Genomic DNA, 16,579 nt, shown 5'->3' with positions numbered 1-16,579 from the left:
CAACTGCTAATTTATGGAAACATCTATAGCTATGCCATGAATAGAGTTCCTCCGTGGGCACACTCCAACCCAAAAGCAGCTGCCAACTTGCTATAACACAGAGAGCCATGCCAGACCCTATAAGACATGCTTTCTGTGATTATGAAGTTCACAATAATGTTATTCATTCATTCTAAAGGACAACCAAGACCCAAACACTGGTCTACGTACTGGGGATAAAGCAATGATTACGGCTGGGAGGGCAAATATGTTTAGGTTGTAAACATTTCAGCAGTATCTGATAATCTAATGAAGAAATGAAAAGAAACTAGGGTTCTAATGAAAAAGGTCAATACATTAGGAAAAGAATCACAGAGCAGCTAAAGCTTATAAGGAATCTTGGAGCTGTGGGATTCAGCAGGAAGGGTTTAGGTGATAGAATTCCATGCAGAGGAAGTGATGTGAACACAATGACAGAAGCACAAAGCATGAAAGAGAGTAGTTAGTGATTCAGAATCTGCAACAGCTGCATTAAGACGTCTTTTTCAAGAATGTCATAAGTCTAGGATTAGGCAGAGCTGGTGGGAAAGAGGAACAACTAGGCGTTGGCCACACTCAGCTGCAATCCTTTCAGGGGAGGGTTGTGATAAAGAAAATAAGCATCTCCCAAATTGCACAAATACAGCTCAGAAAATAGCCCTTTGAGGAAAGAAACTCCAATCTGCCAGGAGTTTGAGATTGTACACTTACATGGAGCAGAAATTTAAAATGAATTCTCCATATCCCAAAATGGCTAATACATGAGCACAGTGGGCTCTATATCCTAAATGAAAGCACATGGGGAAATTTTGAATTAATTATCAGGGAACCAGTTAGCCACATTTCAAACTCCTTCTCAGAATTCAGTGGCTCTCCACTGGGGTAATTTATTCCCCCAGTAATTTATTACACTGAGGTAATTTATTACCTCAGTGTGAGGTGTCATACCCTCAGGGGTGAAGCAGCTGCTGTGTGAAGATCAGGGATGCCACTAAATATCCCACAATGCAGAGGACATCACACTGAAACAAACGGTCATCCAGCTCAAGATGGTAATATGGGTGAGATGAAAAATCCTGCCCTAATTAAAGTGCTAAAAAACAGTTGTGAATTAGACGATTTGAATAATGACTGCTGAAGAGATCTGTTGGAAATTAATGAGTCTTCAGCCCCACACCACACCCAAGGGAAAGGGATAGGGAAGTACATCCCATTTTAACTTGGGTCAATACAGAGATACCTCAAGGATTCTACTCAGGAGGCATATGTTCCCCCAAAAGTTGGAGAAAGAAAAACATGGCCGACTGGTTCCTGACTCATGCCCCTACATCTACTCTTTTACATCCTTACAGTTTGCATGACAGACTAATGATGTTCTGAGGAGACTATTTGTTGCAGTAGGGGCAGGTTGACCATTTCCTGGATGAGCTGTGTGCTAGAGAGAGCTGTCAAGGCGTTGCCTTAGCTCCGGTCCACCAGAGCATAGGGCTCTACAGGGGTGATGAGTATTTGGATGAAGACACAAGCAGTCATACAGAGTAAAGAGACATTAATTTAAACCAAGTGAAGGAGAAGTAAACTATGGAAAGAGGTTCCACGATAATCTATGAAACACAATGAAAGGGTCAGGTCTAAACATTTCACACACCTACTAAACATGACAGCAGCTAAATGAAACACGCATAAATAATGAACCATCCACTTTCCCTTCTCTCTCCTTTCAGAAGAACAAGTCAAAAGCCATGGTCAGCGAGTGAGGGATGGGAGAAGAGAAATGGGGTGACTCTGAACCCTGGAAAGTTCGACTATTATGTGACCGTGGGCATTGTCAGTACACACAGGGCTCACCAGAGGCTGTGTTATCATCTGCAGGGGACCAGAAATCTTAGGAAACTCAGTTTTCATGCACGATGGAAGAAAGAACTAGCCTGATTCAATGCGACTAAAGGGGTCTGAGAAGCAAAATTGGTTATGTTCTGCTCATACATTACTTGTTGGGCTTGGTCAACATTACAAAATCCTGGGATGCCTTAGAAGACAATGAACTCCCCTCTAACACACCTGCCCATCCTTCCAGACAGTGTCTTGCCCTGGGTAGAGAATTAGACTGGCTGAATAATTGCTGAGTTCTTTTTCAGATACAGGAGCCCATGCTTTATTCTCACTGGTCTTTAAGGCTCTCCAGAGACTAAATTCTTTCCGATGCATGTTCAGACACAAAGCCAGCCTCACTTGCTCTCTCCAGAGGCTTAGAATTAGATAAAAAAGAGCAGGCATGAATTCACTCTAGCAGATACAGAGGAGTGTGTGTGTTGTTCCCCTGGTGACGTTCCTCTGTTTGGCTCCTGGTGAGTTCTGCAACCCAGTAGTGGGTAGCTAGCTGACTCTTCTGAGGTTTCTTCTAAGAAAGGGTGAAACTGGGTAAGGGGTGGGGAGATAAAGAAGAATAGAGTGCAGGAAGCTACCAGAAGGGAGCTTTTTATTAGAGTGAGCAGAGCAGGGGTCCCTGGGTGGCTCAGTCAGTTAAGTGCCTGACTCCAGCTCAAGTCACGATCTCACGGTTTGCGAGTTCAAGCCCCAAATCGGGCTCTGCACTGACAGCTCAGAGCCTGGGGCCTCATTCGGATTCTGTCTCCCTGTCTCTCTGCCCCCACTTGTGCTCTCTCGCTCTCTCTCTCTCTCTCTCTCTCTGTCTCTCTCTCTCTGTCTCTCTCTCTCAGGAATAAATAATAAACATTAAAAAAAACTTAGAGTGAGCAGATCAGATGCAAAGTCCCTGGACATGGGGTTCCCGTTCCGGCTTTGCCACTAACTTGTTAACCCTGGGTCATGCACTGTTTCTCCAGGGAGCTCACGTTGCAAATTCAGTGAACTTGGGATCCATGTTCCTACGATTCATTAACATTATAGCAGTTCAGGGTGGAGAATAGGATCAGGGCACAAGCAAATTTCAGAAATCCAGGAAGCAAGGTGATCACAAATTACAACACGGATCAAACCCACTGCTGAGCGTGCAGATGTTCAACGTTTGTACTTGTCATATGAATTCTGAGACAAAGTCTGTAAAAGTCACTTGGGAGATTAAAAGTGTAGACAAATCAGCTAGTTCTAAATTTTACAGCGGTTTGGCATAGCCAAGCATGTCTAATCTTTTTCTATTCCTGCCCTTGATTCCAAATGCTGGTCATCAGCAGAGCCTCTCAGTTCACCCCCAACTCCTTCTCAGCCTGTCTTTGCCTTCTTGAAGCTCTGTAGCAAACCTTCACAGGCATTCTCTCTCTGACTAGAAAGTAAAAAGTAAAAGGACTTCAGAGCCATAAAGGATAATATGTGGGAAAACAGTGATAAAGGGGAGGAGACTCGATCTAGACAGAGAACTTGAGCTTCCCAAGCCCACACGGCCAGGACAAGCCCCATCCAGGGGAAATGCCAGGGCTCCTCACCCCCTCCAGGGCCTGTTCCCCTAAACCACTCTGGCCTCTCTGTGGCTTCAGAGAAAGGAAAGTTCTGAGTTCCAGGACAAGGGAAGTGGAGTCCCGCATTGGAGACAAGAACTTCTGCATCTTGTTGGCCACGTGAATCTGCCTTTAGCCTTCCTCTTTGATCGATAGTGTCTTTGAAATCTCCATGCAGAAATGTGTGCTCTGTTTTCCTTCTCAGCATCTTCTCCAACACCTCAATGGGTCTCAAAGACTGAACTAGACATTAGAGAGTCTTACAGTTCTTTACTCAGATGAGGCGTTATCACCTGCTTCCATGCTCTAAGAGGCAGGCTCACTTTGGGGAGCCTCCACCTCTGTCATAGATTCACTGGTGACATAGATATAAGTTCCTGGCAGGGTATCTGGCACGTAATGTGCTCAGCAAGGATTGGTTTTCTCTCACTGATTTCTTTTTTCCCATTCATCCAGACCCCCCAACATGGTGAGTCACTCCTGGGAATGATAAAGGATGTGCTCTTGGGGCTGTCCGGCAGCCTTTTTCCCACAAATGCTACAACTCAGATCCCTACACGCACTATGGCTTTCGCCCTGTCCTGCACAGAATCCTGCTCACTGAAGCCTGTTTTCTTCTGCCTTCTCTTTCTGTTCCTTTCACTTTTGCTCACTCCTCTTTTCTTTTTTGCCCCAAATTTCTTCAAGGAGGGTTGTATGAAAAATCGTAATTGTAGTCAGGTGGGAGAAAAAAGAGATGAATGGGGTGGTTCATCATAGATCTGAAGCGTCACGTGTCTGGAGTAAGATAGGTGTGCACAGACTCAGCTCTAGGACACAAAGGGATACAAGCAATCACACAGAGAAGTGGCCACTGACTTCTTGAGAATCACAAGGCAATCTGAGACATATACTACTCCCAAAATTCCAGGAATATTATGAGTGATAATGTGGCATAATCCTCATTGGAGCATTTCTGTGGCCTTCAGATACCTGGGTCTCCAAGATCCTCCACCCTAATCAGCAAGGAATCTAAGATGCTGTGGCCTTGCTTTGTTAGGTTTGGCAGAGGAAAGAGGAAGGGAAAATATTTCTGGAGTTCTTCTCCCAAAGATGGGTGCCTGAACCTGAAACAGTTTTGTCAGACGAAAAGCCTTTTGGCCCTCACTGTCTTCATCCATCATGAGGGAATGAAAATGACGGGGTTTCCAAAATATCAGAATGACAGGAGAATTCAATATGTAAACACTCTCACAAAGAAATCATTGTGGCTTATCCTGTAGAACGCAGTCAGTCATGTGTCATTATACAAAAGCTGAGCAACGCAGTACATGAGGCTTTCTATGTGGTGAGGGGTTAATAACGTGAGTTATTGATAACTCAGACTGCCAGTGTCCTTTATAATAACTACCTATGAATTGCACTTAACATATTTCTAGTCAAAGTTGCTTCAGGGACACCTTAAAATGGTAGATAATATTGCTTAACATAACATGACTCAAATGTTTACTTTGTATCTAGTTGATATTTGTGAAGCTTTACCAATGTCTTCCTTCATTTATAAAACAGAAGGTTATTAGCCAAGCCTATAGCCTGACGATCCTACAATATGAAGAAAAGAAGAATGCCTGTGTTTTCCCCTAACCAGTGATTTCAGGAAGGCATCAGTTTCCACCTGTGTAGACTTCACCCCCTGTGTGTCTTACTCCCTGGCTTCTTGCCATCCAGTAGGGGCAACTCCCAGAAGTCCCCAGGTTCCAATCCTGAAAAGTGCCCTGGCCTCCCCCCCACCATGGGACTGTTCAATGTCACTCATCCTGCTTCCTTCCTCCTGACCGGCATCCCTGGGCTGGAGAGCTCTCATGCCTGGCTAGCAGGGCCCCTCTGTGTCATGTATGCTGTGGCCCTCGGAGGCAACACTGTGATCCTGCAGGCTGTGCGAGTGGAGCCCAGCCTCCATGAGCCCATGTACTACTTCCTGTCCATGCTGTCCTTCAGTGACGTGGCCATGTCCATGGCCACACTGCCCACCGTGCTCAGAACCTTCTGCCTCAATGCCCGCAACATTGCCTTCGATGCCTGCCTGATCCAGATGTTTCTCATTCATTCCTTCTCCATGATGGAGTCGGGCATTCTTCTGGCCATGAGCTTTGACCGCTATGTGGCCATTTGTGATCCCTTGCGCTATGCTGCCGTGCTCACCAATGAAGTCATTGCCAGAATAGGCATAGCTGTGGCTGCTCGGAGCTTCATCATCCTCCTTCCCCTTCTCTTCCTCTTCAAGAGGCTGCCTATCTGCAGATCCAATGTTCTTTCCCACTCCTACTGCCTTCACCCAGACATGATGAAGCTGGCCTGTGCTGATATCACTATCAACAGCATCTATGGATTCTTTGTTCTTGTATCCACCTTTGGCATGGACATGTTTCTTATCTTCCTCTCCTATGTGCTCATTCTGCACTCGGTCATGGCCATCGCTTCCCGAGAGGAACGCCTGAAAGTTCTCAACACATGCGTGTCACATATCTTGGCTGTACTTGTGTTTTACGTGCCGATGATTGGGGTCTCCACAGTGCACCGCTTTGGGAAGCATGCCCCACGCTATGTACATGTCCTCATGTCCAATGTTTACCTCTTTGTACCTCCTGTGCTCAACCCTCTCATTTACAGCGCCAAGACAAAGGAGATCCGCCGAACCATTGTCCGTATGTTTCGGCGCATGAAAACATGACTTTCATGCTTGCCTTTAATATCTGATGTTGACTGTAGCCATAAGGCTTCATCCGTGGTGTCATTGTCGTCATCATCATCACCATTGCCATCATCATCATCTTCATATGACGAACAATGAGACAGACTGTGTGGAGGGGGAAAAGTAAAAGATCAGGACATGGAGCTACACAATTTGTACATAAAACATATGAAAGTATATTCACAATATACTCAATGGCATTCACAGAAAGGTGAAAATCAGGGACAATTGAATGATATGACACAACTTGAAAGGAAGATCCATCTAAACTATTCATTTCCCACACAAAAAATCTCTTATTGATGTAGTAATAATTAATACATTAAGACTTTAAAAATGCCAGTATCTGCTAGAAATTACTAATGTTCATTAATTCATGTTACCTTCCCAACAATCTCATGAGGTGTAAAGAATTAAGTTTGTTTTTCAGAGTAACACAGATGATAGGTGACCCAGATGAGACTCAGTCCTTGTCTGTCTCCACTCTGAGTATTCTAACCCCTACCAATACTGTCTCTCTGTCGAGTTGGTCTGACTGCTAACATTACCACTTTCCCTTCACCTCCACTGTTTCAAATTCACAAAGTGAAATTTGATGAACGGTCAGGACCTGCCATAAGATATATGAACAAATGGGACTCAGGGTAACTGCTCAAAGCTGAGTCTAAAAGAAACTCCATTTCTTCTCTGTTTCCTTCATCTGCTCACCAATCTGTCCTCCCACAGGGAAAACAATATTCAATATCTGAACCCATAGATCCTTGTACTTTTGGACATTGGGCTAAGTAAGTGCATGATTTCTCTTCATTTTCTTTCACGGGATTGTAATTGTTACCCACACTATGACCTAAGATATGTCAAAAATTATGCCTTTCTAGGATTTCTAGCTACCAGGGCTTAGGAAAAACAGAATAGAGAATTTATGGTTTAGATCTTATAAAAATAATTATTTTCCACCTTCTATTAAAATGGTTTTCTTCACACTCTTTCCTTGATAGCAGGGAAACTCCTTGGCCATACTTGATTGCTCTCAGATGACATGTGTGTTTACATCTAGACTAAATTAAAGGAGGTGCCCTGTGGAGACTGACCTACTCACCAGAAATACTGGGTCAGAGATCTCAGCGCAGCTGAGCATAAAGTTATCCAGAGTTTTCTCTCTGTGAAGCTCTCCTGAAGGAATATGAAGGAGAAGTATCAGGTGCCAGAGGGAGGGACCCATTTCTGAATGGAAACGTTTTAAGTATTTGGGATCCCAGTTTCCATATATGCCCATAAGTGAAATACAGGACTCCTAATGTAAGTGCTCTTATCCACTAAATAAGCTAATTTACAAGCGTGACTGACCACCAATGCTCAGCATGTTTTTAAATGGAAAATAATGAGCCAGACTGTGGTCTTCAGTCAGTTTAAATAGTGACCTTATTGATTCTTGCAAAAAGCTCTATATCGGCAAATCAAATAATAATAGTAACAATTTGTAATGCCCTGAGCGCAGTGTTGAGAGAATTTACAAATAAAAAACAAGACTTGGGGAAATTGTCATTGATTCCTATCCTGGGGAGAGAGGGGAAGACAGTCCCTATGACCACAGCCTTGACATTGACAGCCCAGGGTATAAAGGAGAAAGGACAGGGAGCACTGGAATAGGAGTCTCCTCTAAGCGCTGCTGGCTCCTCTCCACTTAATTTCCTCCCTTCTTTCTCCATCATCAATTAGAAAAGCGGCTTGTCTGAGGGGATAGAGAAAAGGTACTTTTAGGTTTCTCTTCCTCGTATGAGGCAGGTGCCATAACATAGAGGCACTCCTGCGTCTTTTATCCTGAGAAGGCCAAAAACAAGCCCAGTTGTCTGGTTTGCATAGAAACTCTCTTTGCAGTCAAAGCATAAGAGACTGTTAAAAACTGAGAACAAACTGAGGGTTGATGGGGGGTGGGAGGGAGGGAAGGGTGGGTGATGGGTATTGAGGAGGGCACCTTTTGGGATGAGCACTGAGTGTTGTATGGAAACCAATTTGACAATAAACTTCATATATTGAAAAAATAAATAAATAAATAAATAAATAAATAAATAAAAACTCTCTTTGCCTCTTTCTTCATAACAAGCTTTTTTTTTTCCTTTTAACTCAACGTTTTTCCCTATTGAAATCGGGAAATACCTGAATTTTGGCCAAGTAAAAAGGAACAGAGAGTATTTTATATTTCTTTTGGTTTAGGCCCTTAAAGTCCACCTCAAAAATTAAGTCACCTTAGAAATTAAACACTAACCATGGTTCAGCTAAGCTTGGGTGGGGACAATATTGAATTGTGTATGTGTGTGTGTGTGTGTGTGTGTGTGTGTGTGTGTATGGCGGGCTAATCTCTGAGTAATAAAGGTCATGCCGATCAGGGAAAGGGTTAGCAGTAAGCAGGGGTAGATATGGGACCCTCAGGGAGGTTGACTGCAGCAGTGGCAGGGTTTGGGGGCAAAAAAGGATGAACGCATTCCAGACCTGCCTATGTTAAGCACCATGGATGGACTCTCACAAACAGTTCCTGATAAGGTCCCAATAAAGAGTCAGGGATAAAAATCCCTGGTGACAGCCCAGTCAGGACCCCTCTCACTCGAGAACTTTGTTACTTTCGCTCAATAAACTACCGCTTTGCTCACTCGTGGCTGTCCGCGAGATTCATTCCTGGACTCAGTGAGACAAGGACCCGAGTGTCTCCCACCTTGTGGTATAAATTGGCATTGCCTGTCAGCGGCTCCTATCTCATCCTCCAGGGCCTGTGTTGGGTAGGTCAGATGAGGAGAACAAAAGCAAGAGAAATGTAGCTGAAATTAAACCTCCTTACAGCTTGCAGCCCACTGATACGTACCTGAAACATGCAGACCATGACCTTCCTCAAGGAACTCATGGCTGCCTGAGTGCCTTAATGTTTATGTTTTATTAAAGACTGAAGGTAACATTATCCTTTTTTAAATATTTATTTATTTGGGGGGAGAACACAAGGAAGGGAGGGGCAGAGAGAGAGGGGGACAGAGAATCCAAAGCAGGCTTTGTGCTGACAGCAGAGAGCCCGATGCGGAGCTTGAACTCATGAACTGCAAGATCATGACCTGAGCCGAAGTCAGATGTTCAACTGACTGAGACACCCAGGTGCCCCTAAAGGTAACCATATCTAAATAGCATCTAGCCCTGCAAGGTCCTCAAAGTCTTGCTTTAAAATTCTTTAGAAACTTACTTTATCTCTATCCACCCTCCTTCCATCAACTTAGAAGTATACAATCAGTCACTCCTCACATTCCCAGTGCAGCTCTTTCTGCTCACAGGTCCTGTCCCCATGCTTTAATAAAAATCACCTTTTTGCACCAAAAATGTCTCAAGAATCCTTTCTTGGCCATTAAATCTCAAGCACAAACCTTCAAATCCTATCAGGTCAATGAAGAGACAGAATAAATTAGAACGAGATTTATGATAGGATAGGATTCCTGACCCCCATGCCTCATAGTAAGACTCACAGTAAAATCAATACAACTAGAATGTGATGCAGAATTGAGAAAACACATATCCACGTTGTGTGACCTTCCATGCAATTAATTTTTGTGTGAGCCCAGGAAGTGGGAGAACCTTCAGAAATGAGAGCAGGGTAGCAGAGGGCTATGACCAGGCCCCTGGGCATGGCTGACCATCAGCCCCACTTTTTCAGTCCCACTGAGGTTCACCGCACCTCCAGGAAGCCATCTCCACACTTGATCAGTTCTGCTAGGATGGGACAGCTTTGCTGCTGCTGTTGTGATTCAGCAGGATGAGTAGCGCTCTTCCCCAGAATCAGGGGTACAGACGATCTTTCTTCTGGGTTACAGTTCTGCCCAGCAAGGGCATTGCCTCATCAGGAGAATATCCGACCCTCTTTTGTCAGCTGCACATATTTTCCCACCGTGCTGATGCAGGGTGGACTCAGGACCCTGCACCGCTCTGTTTCATGTTCAGGAAAGAGGGGATCCATGTGTTGGTGGCTGTGCACTGAGCACAGGAATGCCTTCCAGACAGCTCAGTGGGGTGTGTGCCCTGAAGAGGGCTCAAGGTTCATAGAAACAACGAAGAGCTCATGAAGTCAGCAGTCACTTTGTGAATTACTATCTTCCCAACTTCAAACAAGTAATTGGGTCCCTGCTGAGCAATTACCCCATGCAGGGGAAGAGGAGGACCTCTTATCAAGCAGCACCTGAACACGAATGTCTGTTGGGAAGGTCATGGAGAAGTCATGACTGCTGGCTGACCCAAGAGCTGGACCCCAGCAGTGGGGGCTCCTCACCCCTGACCCTGTCCTTGGAATGTGCATAATCTGTCTTACTCCTCGCTGAAACAGCCCCAAGGGCATGACCTTGAGATAGTCATGTCTTGCTGAGACCAGGAGGAGGGTATACAACGGAGCCCAGTTGTGTCCTCTATATAAACCGAGTTCTGGTGCCCGGTGCAGACATCTACTAGCTTGCCACCACCCAAGACAAACCTCCTATCTTTGTTCCCTTGCTCAGGAGTTCTGCTACCTACCATCTGGGGTGGCCTGCCTCTTTCCTGGTCTCTCCCTGCCCTCCAATTAAGGCAGTCGGTTTCAGATGACACCTGGGAAACTTCCCAGGAGCTTGAGAAGCAACAGTTCAGGTGTAGGGAGCAGTGGCAGGCAGGAGTCACATCACTCACTGTACTCTCCTGCCTGAAGCAGAGTTGCTGGCCTGGGTCTGCATCTCCGCCCGGGCTCCAGCTTGTGCTGGGCAGGATCACTTTGCTGCAGCTCTGGTAACACCACCTTTGACTCCCCCACCCAGAGGTGGCGATGGCTTCCTACTGTTGCAAATCTCTAGGTTGTATTCCCTTCTGCTGGTTAGTTTCTCAGCTCTTGAAACCTGTATAAACAATTCCCAGGATTGAGCTCATTGTGTTTTGTTTTTGTTTTTGTTTTTTGTTTTTGTTTTTTTTTTTGTTTGTTTTTTTTTTTGTACTGGTTATTATGTTACTGTTCCTCTGTCTCAATCTCACCCTTTAAGCTATTCTTTGTGATTATGAGGCTGGGCCTCTGTAAATGGCATTTCTCCTTCTCCAACCCGTTCCCCAAATCTGTAAATGAGGGTGAGGGGGGCTGCGGTAGGAAGGAATGCCAGTGGCATTATTGGTTCTATTTTGCAACTTTCCACGTTGCCAGAACCAGTCTTACCAACACCTATAAAAGACCTCGGAACAAGCCTGAGAGACCCCCGGCCAACCTCACCCCCATTTCAAAAGAGTGAGCCTCAGACACACGGGCTTCTTCTCTGAACTTTTGACACTCCAGAACCACCTAAATAGCACCCACTCTTCAAAATCTGAGTTTCAGCTCTGAGGGGCTCCTCCTCCAATCTCGTCAGATTTAATACTGTCATCCCCTCCTTCTGTTCCCCAGACCCAGGGTTAGAAGTGACTTCTGGAATTGACACCTTCACATTCCCTTTTGGTCTCCTTGGTCCTCTAATACTTGGCCAACAATTTTTTACATTATTTTTTTTCTCAATCTAAGGAACTGATGTGGTTATATTCTGACTGTACTATCTCTGGACCCTGGCTTTTGTCTCCTGGGTTAGAGTATGACTAATACATACAAATTCAGTACTGAATACTGCATTCTGAGACCCAGGCTAGGATGTGGAGGCACAGTGCTGATCAGGAGCACTGGAATCCTTCTCTGGGAGGACTTGTATATTTGGAAACACAAGTGAATCCATTATTGATGTCTGTGTGGAAAGATTATTATCAAGAAAGTAAGGCATACTGTGGGAATAGCAGATGTTATATTACATAAATAGTCAGAAACACTTGAACAAAATAGGAACTAAAATTTCACAGATGTTTATTCAAGAAACACATTCACAATATTTTCATCAAATAGAGCAAGGATCATGAGTTCATCCATTCAACAAATGCTTATGGAGCATCTACCAGGAATCCTACAATATTTCAAATAAGGTGGACACAACTGTGAACAAAGTAATCAAGGTTCATTCTGATCATGCCTTTGTTTCACTATAGATGACAGGCAACAAACAAGTAATAAGAAAATTTCAAAGCATGAAAGCGGGATGAAGAAAACAAAGTCCAAACTAGGAAGGTACGACTGATATGCTCAGGCTTGCCACAATGCTTCACACAGTGGCAGGCACTTCATAAAAGCTTCACATGTATTGATTGAGTAAACAGAGGAAGTTTCCGGAGAATCAGGCATTGTCAGATTGGCAGTTTGTTTCACTATTTTTTGTTGTCCTTTACAGTGGAAACAACTGATGTGGTTACAAGGAGGTAAGGGGAAGCTTGCCTAAAGCATAGGGTTTGCTCATGTCAAGAAGAAGGAACTGCTTCTGTCCCAGCGGTCGCTGAGGAAGAAAGTCAAGACGGAGAAGTAGGAGACAATATGGAGGGAAAGGGGGACCAGCAGACAGGTCGGGAGGAGATGAAAAGGTGAGACATCAAGGAGAAGTATGGAAAGGTCTGGAAGAAAGAAGAGTATAAGCAAGAGGAAGGAGAGTAACTGGAAGAGGGGAAGGAGATTGAGGGGCAAAAAGAGAAAACTCAAGAGGAGGTGAATAGCAGTGTGATCACCAAGTGCTGTATAACCACTTAATCCATGGAACTTTCCTCCTTTCTTTTCCTCTCAGCTTTCAGGGATCATACTTTCTTTAAATTCCTGGAAATTACTCTGATAATCAGCAATCAATCCATGTTTCAACCTTTATTCCTCCACCACCCCCAAAGTTCCCCTGCTACAGGTGTCCATACCCCTGGGCACTATCCTCCCATTGCAGGAGCGAGGGGTCTGTGACGCTTCTACATAATAGAATGAGGGGTAAATGACCACGTGTGAGGCAAAGATTAAATTGAAAACAGTAGAAAATTAAAGAAAGAAAGCAGTGTGGCATTATACTGACTGATGTTCAAATCATTCATTCTGGAGAAATCTATGTGGTGAACATTCCTATGGACAGGGCTTTCCAGCCAGGAACTCAAAGAAACCTCCTGCCAACAACCATGCGAGCTTGGTAGTGCATCTTCTAAACCTAATCAAGTCCTCAGAGACCACAGCCCCAGCAGGAGCCAAATGCATTCTTGTGAGAGAATTTCAGCCTGACCACTCAATCAGGCAACTTCTAGATCCCTGGAGCTTAATGAATATGACAGAGTTCATTTTTTTTAATATAGCTAACACACAATATTACATTGGCTTCAGGTGTACGACATAGGGATTCAACAAATCTATATGTTATGCTATGCTCACCACAAGTAGAGCTCCCATGTTTCACCATACAATGCTATTACAACATAATTGATTATATTCCCTATGCTGTGCCTTTTATTTGCATGACATACATAAGTGGAAACCTGTATCTCTCACTCCCTTTCACCTATTTTTGCCTTTCCTTTAGTGCCTCACCTCTGGCAACTTTCAGATTTTTCTCTGTGTTTATGGGTCTGTTTCTGATCTTGTTTCTTTTTTTTTCATTGCACATATAAGGATCTTACGGGATTTGTCTTTCTCTGCCTGATTTATTTCACTTAGCATAATACCCTTTGAGTCCATCCATGTTGTTGCAAATGGCAAGGTCTCCTTTTTTTGTGTGGCTGGGTAACATTCCATTGTATGTGTATACCACATCTTCTTCATCCATTCAATTATAATGGATATTTGGATTGCTTCCATATCTTGGCTGTTGAAAATACTGCTGCAATAAACATATGGTTGCATATATCTTTAAGAATTAGTGTTTTGAGGTTTTTCTGGGGTGGGTAAATACTCAGTAGTGGGATTACAAGATCATATGGGATTTCTATTTTAAATATTGGAGGAATCTTCACGCTGTTTTCCACTGTACCAATATGCTTTCCCACAAACAGTACACAAAGGTTCCTTTTTCTCCACGTCCTTTCAACACTTGCTATTTCTTTACTATGTAGTTCCAGCCACTCTGACTGGTGGGAGGTGATACCTCCTTGTGCTTTTTATTTGCACTTACCAGGTGATGAGTGATATTAAGCATCTTTTGATGTGTCTGAAAGCTTTAATCAAGTCTAGGCACAGCCTATACACATAACAATGGTGTTTGATTAATTCACTTATTCATTCACTTTTATTCAACCGATATTATTAGGCCTCCAGGATATATTAGGGGTAGGTGAGCGAAGCCAGACCTCTTCCATCTTCACAGTTCCCAAAGCGGGTTTTGTGACCATAGCCTTAGGAAATTGTGAATATATCCCTGATTGACAATACCAGCAACATTCCGGGTAAAATAAAGGAGGAAGTATTGGGGAAGAATTGACTGAGGCCAAAATTATGTTCAAATTCATTGGGTGACATTTTCTAAATAGCATGTAATATTCTGAAAATGGCTGGTTGTACTGCTCATATTATTTCTCATCTCAAAAAATATTTGTTAACTTCTAAGTTTTAAAGAAACCTTGAAAATCAGTGGATGCCAATATATGTCATATATATATGTCAGTATACGGTCATAGCTTATAGGTGATAACTGCCATTTTACAGAAACATCTCTAGCTATGTCATGAATAGAGTTCCTCCATGGGCACACGCCAACCCAAAAGCAGCTGCCAATTTCTTATATCACACAGAGCCGTGCCAGACTCTGTAAGACATGGTTTCTGTGATTATGAAGTTGACAATAATGTTACTTGATTCATTCATTCTAAAGGAAAACCAAGACCCAGACTCTGGGCCATGTACTGGGGATAAAGCAATGAATATGACTGGTAGTCCAATTATATTTAATGTTGTACACATTTCAGCAGTATCTGATAAACTCTCTAATGAAGAAATGAAAAGAACGTAGGGTTCTAATGAAAAAGGTCAATACATTAGGAAAAGAATCACAGAGCAGCTAAAGCTTATAAGGAATCTTGGAGCTGTGGGATTCAGCAGGAAGGGTTTAGGTGATAGAATTCCATGCAGAGGAAGTGATGTGAACACAATGACAGAAGCACAAAGCATGAAAGAGAGTAGTTAGTGATTCAGAATCTGCAACAGCTGCATTAAGACGTCTTTTTCAAGAATGTCATAAGTCTAGGATTAGGCAGAGCTGGTGGGAAAGAGGAACAACTAGGCGTTGGCCACACTCAGCTGCAATCCTTTCAGGGGAGGGTTGTGATAAAGAAAATAAGCATCTCCCAAATTGTACAAATACAGCTCAGAAAATAGCCCTTTGAGGAAAGAAACTCCAATCTGCCAGGAGTTTGAGATTGTACACTTACATGGAGCAGAAATTTAAAATGAATTCTCCATATCCCAAAATGGCTAATACATGAGCACAGTGGGTTCTATATCCTAAATGAAAGCACATGGGGAAATTTTGAATTAATTATCAGGGAACCAGTTAGCCACATTTCAAACTCCTCAGAATTCAGTGGTGCTCCACTGGGGTAATTTATTCCCTCAGGGGCATCATACCTCAGTGTGAGGTGTCATACCCTCAGGGGTGAAGCAGCTGCTGTGTGAAGATCAGGGATGCCACTAAATATCCCACAATGCAGAGGACATCACACTGAAACAAACGGTCATCCAGCTCAAGATGGTAATATGGGTGAGATGAAAAATCCTGCCCTAATTAAAGTGCTAAAAAACAGTTGTGAATTAGAGGATTTGAATAATGACTGCTGAAGAGATCTGTTGGAAATTAATGAGTCTTCAGCCCCACACCACACCCAAGGGAAAGGGATAGGGAAGTACATCCCACTTTAACTTGGGTCAATACAGAGATACCTCAAGGATTCTACTCAGGAGGCATATGTTCCCCCAAAAGTTGGAGAAAGAAAAACATGGCCAACTGGTTCCTGACTCCTGCCTCTACATCTACTCTTTTACATCCTTACAGTTTGCATGACAGACTAATGATGTTCTGAGGAGACGATTTGTTGCAGTAGGGTCAGGTTGACCATTTTCTGGATGAGCTGTGTGCTAGAGAGAGCTGTCAGGGTGTTGCCTTAGCTCCAGTCCACCAGAGCATAGGGCTCTACAGGGGTGATGAGTATTTGGATGAAGACACAAGCAGTCATACAGAGTAAAGAGACATTAATTTAAACCAAGTGAAGGAGAAGTAAACTATGGAAAGAGGTTCCACGATAATCTATGAAACACAATGAAAGGGTCAGGTCTAAACATTTCACACACCTACTAAACATGACAGCAGCTAAATGAAACACGCATGAATAATGAACCATCCACTTTCCCTTCTCTCTCCTTTCAGAAGAACAAGTCAAAAGCCATGGTCAGCGAGTGAGGGATGGGAGAAGAGAAATGGGGTGACTCTGAACCCTGGAAAGTTCGACTATTATGTGACCGTGGGCATTGTCAGTA

General features: G+C 43.6%; 1 protein-coding gene across 1 annotated transcript; it reads left to right on the top strand.

Annotated features, from left to right (window-relative positions):
- The first annotated feature begins 5,244 nt into the window (after window positions 1-5,244).
- On the top strand, window positions 5,245-6,320 carry LOC109260021 (olfactory receptor 51I2-like). The gene has a single exon (XM_019438008.2). The coding sequence runs from the start codon at window positions 5,245-5,247 to the stop codon at window positions 6,181-6,183; it is 939 nt and encodes a 312-aa protein (XP_019293553.2). The 3' UTR covers window positions 6,184-6,320.
- The last annotated feature ends 10,259 nt before the right edge of the window (window positions 6,321-16,579 follow it).

The sequence above is a fragment of the Panthera pardus genome, unplaced genomic scaffold (assembly GCF_024362965.1).
Source record: "Panthera pardus isolate Hobbes unplaced genomic scaffold, ASM2436296v1 HiC_scaffold_12, whole genome shotgun sequence".
Taxonomy (NCBI): Eukaryota; Metazoa; Chordata; class Mammalia; order Carnivora; family Felidae; genus Panthera; species Panthera pardus.
Note: the sequence above shows the minus strand (reverse complement) of the source record. Positions and strands in the feature narration are given on the sequence as shown.